The 6,112-nt window shown below is 59.5% G+C and overlaps 2 protein-coding genes across 2 annotated transcripts; one reads left to right on the top strand and one right to left on the bottom strand.

The window, feature by feature from the left end:
• Nucleotides 1-276: 276 nt before the first annotated feature.
• TRAVEDRAFT_32295 (uncharacterized protein) lies at nucleotides 277-630 on the top strand. The gene has a single exon (XM_008047038.1). The coding sequence runs from the start codon at nucleotides 281-283 to the stop codon at nucleotides 554-556; it is 276 nt and encodes a 91-aa protein (XP_008045229.1). The 5' UTR covers nucleotides 277-280; the 3' UTR covers nucleotides 557-630.
• A 1,148-nt stretch (nucleotides 631-1,778) lies between these two features.
• On the bottom strand, nucleotides 1,779-2,548 carry TRAVEDRAFT_32294 (uncharacterized protein). The gene is made up of 2 exons (XM_008047037.1): nucleotides 2,106-2,548; nucleotides 1,779-2,043 (listed from the first exon to the last, which is right to left on the bottom strand). Exon 1 carries the CDS (start codon nucleotides 2,356-2,358, stop codon nucleotides 2,194-2,196), a length of 165 nt encoding a protein of 54 aa, XP_008045228.1. The 5' UTR covers nucleotides 2,359-2,548; the 3' UTR covers nucleotides 1,779-2,043; nucleotides 2,106-2,193.
• Nucleotides 2,549-6,112: the final 3,564 nt, after the last annotated feature.

Raw genomic sequence — 6,112 nt, 5'->3', positions numbered from 1 at the left:
TTGCTGACATTGATGTATTGCACTGTCTAGTGAAGAATGCGGCTCCGCGCGCCCTTACAAGACGCGTACGGGGCCGCGAACACGGTGCTGGGGCTGCGCTTCTCAGCCGTGCCATACGGCTCCTACAGCGACTCGTTCTCGAGCTCCTCGCCGGCGTCGCAGCCTGACGACTTCCCCTTCACTCCCTATACGTCGTTCTCGTACGTGCACCACGGCCAACACGCTGTGGCATCCGCCGATGCTCCCTCCGGACAGCTTGCTCCACTTCACCCACCAGCCGATGCGCCCTCTTTCGGAAGACTCGCTCATGTACTTCCATCCGCAGGGGATGCGTAACGACGACACCGACGCGCTGTTCGCCGCCTACCTCGACCCTCCCATGGCGCCGCAGGACGATTCGCCGATGTGCGGGGGTGTGCAGCAACCAGTGAAGTCGCCGCTACTCTGTGCGCGCGCGGCCTCGAGTTGGCCGTTGGCCGCGTGTACATGGTGGCTGCAAATCTCCGCTACGGCACCACATGGCGCGACCGCCTCCAACATGTGCCGCCACCGATGAGCACGGTGAGCACGTTGACGTACGGCAGGGCACGATCGTGCCGCTGCGCCCGGGCCCCAAGAGGCTGGACAGCGCTGACCACCTAATTTGACCACGCGCATCGGCGGACGCTCGAGTCTAGAGCCACTGGCACGGCCCGAGGCTGGGAGGTATGTCCGCGAACTCCTGGCAACCCGTTCTCTGACGGTTGATTCGAAATCGCCGAGGCCCTCGGCAGACGTCTTATGCGCCCCCGCCCCGCATCGACGAGGCCGTGTTGTTCACTTGAAACTGAGGTACGTCCGTTGCCATGTAGTGACCCTGGTGTACATGGCCAGATGCGACTCTGCCGCTGCGCCGCGAGCGAGTTGGGTGGGCGTGGTTACAAGATCGTATGTGGTCGATTCCCGTGCGCACGGTAAGCCCGCGGCCCCTCTCCTTTCGCCTCGCTGCATGCTGACATGACTGCGCTCGCGAAAGGCATAGACACGTACCTAGTCGAGATCGTAGTACCCACCTTGTAAGCCAGAGACAGTCGTTGAACCACTGGATCACGACTCACACGCCGTGGCGCACCCCAGGGAATGGACAAGGCCGTACCAGAGTGCTCGGGAATCGGATAGGTAAGAGATGTGTTCACCCCGAGGGACCAACATCAAGCTCACATCTCCGCGGCCAACGTAGGGAGCGCAAACTCCTTGCCATGCGCGAGCGGGGCAAGATGTGCGGTGCGTCATGCTGTTCTCCGCAAATGTTTCGTGTTCCCCTGCCGTGTACCTATCTCGGCCGAGGCTGTATCTCTCCATGATAGCCTTCCTGTATTTACTCTACTCCGATGCATGTCGTAAACCTGAAGCCAAGTGTGCGGATCAGACAGCGAGATTAGGACAAGATAGATGGCACTCTCACCAGATTGCTGGTTGCTATGCACACGCAGGGAATGACGGCCGTGCATTGCGGAGACCTCGTGAACAAGGCTGTAGGAGGGCCATAGTTTGCAATACATTCCTGCCTCAAGGGGGCCGTGAGAGCGGCTGTGCTCGATCTGCATGCGGCATGCAACGTCGGATAACGCGAGGTGCTTTGATCTTCAAGTTGTAGTCAGGCATACGGAGCCTGGATGGCACCCGTCGTGGCCTGCGACAAGCCCGACCCGCCGCTACAAATGTCACCCACGGCAGGGACTATGCTGTGAGTCCATGTTGTCATCATTGCAGCCGCTGACATAGGAACTTACAGATGCGAGGTGCGGCAGCACTTCCAAGCATGTCGGTGAATGCGGGACGTCCGTGCCGCCAAGTGCATACAATATCGAGCTCCCATGCCCTCGTCGTGTCGTACTATCTTCACGATGGTACCATGTGCCCCGCTGCCCATTCTTTTCGCGCAGGGTTGCGCTCCGCCATCCTGAGCCGCCACCAGCAGATACCGATTGAGCGAAGTGGCGGCGGTACAGGACACGCCGGGTACCTCAACGGCAAGCTTCGTGCGCACGTTTGAGGATCGCCCTGTGAACGCATATTAGGTGAACGGCGAATCCCTGGGGGTACGATGTCGCCAGAGCACGTACCGAGATGTCCGGTTCGTACGCGCCCCCGGCGTAGCGTATAGAACCAGGATCGAGTTAGCACCTATGCACGCGGACCGACGCTGATGCTCTAGAAATGTTCGTTCCCCTGGCGATGTTCTAGCGCATGACACGGGAGTCCCGAGTCCTGAGTACTGCCGTCCACCGTCAAATGCCCAGGCGGCTCGCGGCCCTCATACGGGGTTGTGCCGAACTTAGGGGCCAGCAGCGCATATCGCAAACGGCGGCGCTGCATGAAGCGACTTGTCCGGATCTGTTATTGTCAGCGAGGGTTGTGCCGGACCATACGTATCCGAGGTGCCGTGCCCCTCGCTCAACCATATCGCAAGGAGACATTCCACGATCTCGCGTGCGTCTCGGTCGTCCTGCGAGCAAACCGCGTTGGGAAGACGCTGCACGGCCTTGTGCGTGCGCGTCTCGGCCGTCCTGCCGGTGAGTGGAGCGTCCAGAGCGTCGAACACCCCTGGCAAGTACGTACGACACCAAATCTAGGTCCTTGCGGGGAGTGGTCACGCCGTGGACCTAGGGCGGGCTGCTTGCGCGTACGAGTGAAGCTCATAGCGTGTCGTTCATGTCGTAATCTTGTCCACCGCGCGAGACCCGACCGAGCCAGACAAACACGACGAGTTTGTCTGGGTGTTGCCTGGTCGCTTGCAGGGCGGCGTCGTAATTGATGTGGGTGTCTCTTCCGGAACTGGTATGCGAATATGAATCTTGTCAGCATATGGTAGAGCATGGCGGCGCCCTGAGACACGTAGATGAACCGAGAGCAGGTGCTTACCGAAGTCAAGAGCGCCGCAGCATCTCGTAGACCCCTCGCGACGTGGAGGCCAGGTCGAGTGTGGCACCCGTGATCGCCGGTGCAGCAAATGCGCAATTCGGACCTGACCGTGAGCGTGCGCGAGACCAGGACTGTTCGCCTCGCACTCATATAGTATGGCTATCGCCGCCGCCCTCGTGTCGGTCCTATCCACCCTTCAGCCTCAATTTGTATTGAACTTCTCCGAGACGTACATACCGCCCTTTCAGCCTCGATCTCTGCTCCATCTGACGATCACATAGCCGCCAACGTTCGTTGACCGTCATGGCCGTTGTACGCGCTCTTGGCCAGACCCTCCGCGAGGACTACGTCCGTGGAGAGATGAAGATGCGCGGGGAGCTGCGATGGCTGATGAGAGAAGGGCTATGTGAGTGAATTGCCTTTGCGAGAGTGAACTCTTCAGGACTGACCTTATGCAATGCCAGCGGACATATCCGGTGTCCCTTGCGCGCGCATGGCCTACACTATCAAGGGCTACTGCACGCGCGTCGTCCTGCGGTACTCGGTCAGGCTTGTCGGCTGGCCCGACGACATTGTATTCGACAATCTCAGCCGCGTCACCGGAAAGGAGCGGGTCTCGCGCCTCCTCGCGCTCTGGAAGAGCGGCGTCATGCACTTCGTCCCCATCACCGACACGGCCGTGCTCGACGCAGCGATGAAGGACCCCCTGACCGTCGCTCCGGCAGTCCTCCACCGTGGCATCCCGCCAAAGCGTCACCGCAGCGACCTCGGCAAGCGCCATCGACGCCCGAAGTCGAACCCACACGGCTTGCCATCGAGGTACCCTCGGGATGGACCGAAGTCGGCCGAGGTGATCACAGATGAGGCGGAGGCTTGGGCGGAGCAAGAGGCCGGGATCGCCGAGCTGACCGACTTGCAGCTTGTTCTACTTAGACTACAGCGTCTGCCATTCGTTTGGCCGGAGTTGGCAGCGTAGAGGACTGCATATACTTACCGTCACTGGTGTATGATTCGCTAGTGTAGACGGCCGGTCCGAGTTGGCGGGTGCTGTGAATACTAGTGCTCGCAGCTTCCGACGTCAACCCACTCAGAGTCCGAGATATCAGAGCAACAGAGTATCATTGCCGAAGAGATCGCCCGCGGTCTGGACGTTGGGCGGACAACAGAGGAGAGAGTGACGGTTGCGAACAAAGCTGTACGGGTGACTGCCAAACTAGGAATTCACCTCGCGTGCGTGGGCGCTTGATTCATCGTTCTCGCGCGCGGCGCACCGCGCGGCATTCGCCACCCCTCACTCTTCCTCCCTCTCACGTAGTCGCACGCTCCGCCACTATTGGGCTGGGCTGTTCTTTCCCCTTGGATATATTCCCTATCTGATGTGACAGGAAGTGTTCTGTATGGTCGCTCAGCGCAGATCGCGGTGTTCCCGATGCTTGCTTTGTGGGACCGGACACTGTGAATTATGGATTGATTTGCGTGGCGCAGAATAGCACTTATAAATTAGCGCGAAGGGCTCGGCATGGTCTCGACAAGGATTCTGTACGCTCTAGTCCTGCTGCGGACTGAGCGCGGAGCTTTGGATCGTAGTCAAGGAGGTATCCATGCGAGGAGCGGGGTTGCCCGCTGCTCGAATTGTTACCTCGCTTGTTTGCAGTCCTATCCGGCTGTACAGTCGTTCAGAGCGTACCCCCGCCCAGGGTTCCAACTGGCGCAAACGTGGTCATGGAAATGTGGGGGCTGGGCCAGTGTGCGTGATATATTGAGTATGCCTGAGTGGAAGCCATCAGAAGACAATAAGTACATCAGCGAGAGAGATTGGAACAGTCTTAGGGTTCTGCATACACACAAACACATTGCATTGCACTCGTCACTAATAAAGTAAGGCAAAGTTACATGCATTATAGACCTACACAGAATATACTTGTCTGGGAGATAGGAGAGGATGAGGGAGCACCCTGGGGTACTCTCTGGGTGGGACTGCCTGCCGTAATGTAACATCATAGCTCCGGGCGGACGTGCCGGGTGGATACCCGTGCTCGGGAGAGCGCCCCAGCAGACGACATGACTTGATGCAAGCGGAGAGCTGTATTGGCGAGAGTGGCTCGGAAACCCCCGCACCTGACTGTGCACAGATGTCAAACTGGAATGTGCATGAATGCTGGATTGGGGACGCACCAGGCCATCCGAGAGTCGCTACTACACTGGCATCAGAGAGCGGAGCAGAAATGAGCCGCAAGCGGCAGGTGGAGATGCACCGCTGCATCGCGGCCGGCTCACAATCCCACCGACGCGCACGATATCGGGGCGCAGGTATGAGCGACTCATTCCCTTCCTGCCGCGCAGACGTCCTCCGCTATGCTTGTCCAGAGTTGTGTCCTGCAGAAAAGGTCTCTCAGCACGCAGGCGCCACATTCGCGGAAACTCAAGGCACTTACATGAGGTACGAGAGCCGCCGACGGGATGTGCACTGTCTTCGGGCCGGGTGTCGGGGCGGGTTGCGGAACAAAGACAGACAGACGCGACAAATCGGCGCGGACGAGTCGTACTGGCGAACAAGAGCCCTTTCTCGGTCAGCGCACTCGGAATAGGCGGGCCGGGGAAACTGAACCTAGCGTCCGGCGCGCGTCGATCAGCCGGACGTCCACGGCGTACACCACTTCGCGAACACAGTGCGTGCTGTCAAAAGTGCGCCGCGCGCGCGTCGTTAAACTGACCGAGTGCCTCGTACTGCACCGAACCTGCCTCAGGTGTCCTTTGCGCGCAATGACACGGCCGCCCCGCAACACGGAGAAGGGCGGCGATACATTCTATCGAGTGCTCGAAGGCGGCGGCAGAGCCTGAGCGGGGCAAGTGTTGTCGTCTGGGGGCCTACGCATGACGCTTCTGCGCCAGGAACGTCTGCTCACGACGTATGTCCATTCGCGAGGCCATGAGAGACACAGCATGACGGCGGGCTACCGTCGAATTAGGCCTGTTCGTGTCTCGGCACACTTGACTGTGCCGTACGCGTCTGGTATTCCAAGCGCATGTTCTTTGCATTCTTCGCGGAACGTGGGCCGACTGGAAACTCGAGCAGGTTAGTACACCTTCTCCGTGACGTTTGGCGAGCCTGCTCACCATGTTCTGTCGTGCGGGCGATGTTGACCACTCCGCTGGCCAGGATCCGAAGGTACCTCGCGCTGGCTTCCGGTAGCCTGAATCTGCACAT

Source organism: Trametes versicolor, assembly GCF_000271585.1.
Source record: "Trametes versicolor FP-101664 SS1 unplaced genomic scaffold TRAVEscaffold_16, whole genome shotgun sequence".
NCBI classification, from domain to species: domain Eukaryota; kingdom Fungi; phylum Basidiomycota; class Agaricomycetes; order Polyporales; family Polyporaceae; genus Trametes; species Trametes versicolor.
The sequence above is the reverse complement of the archived record's forward strand: the minus strand, read 5'-3'. Positions and strand labels throughout refer to the sequence as shown.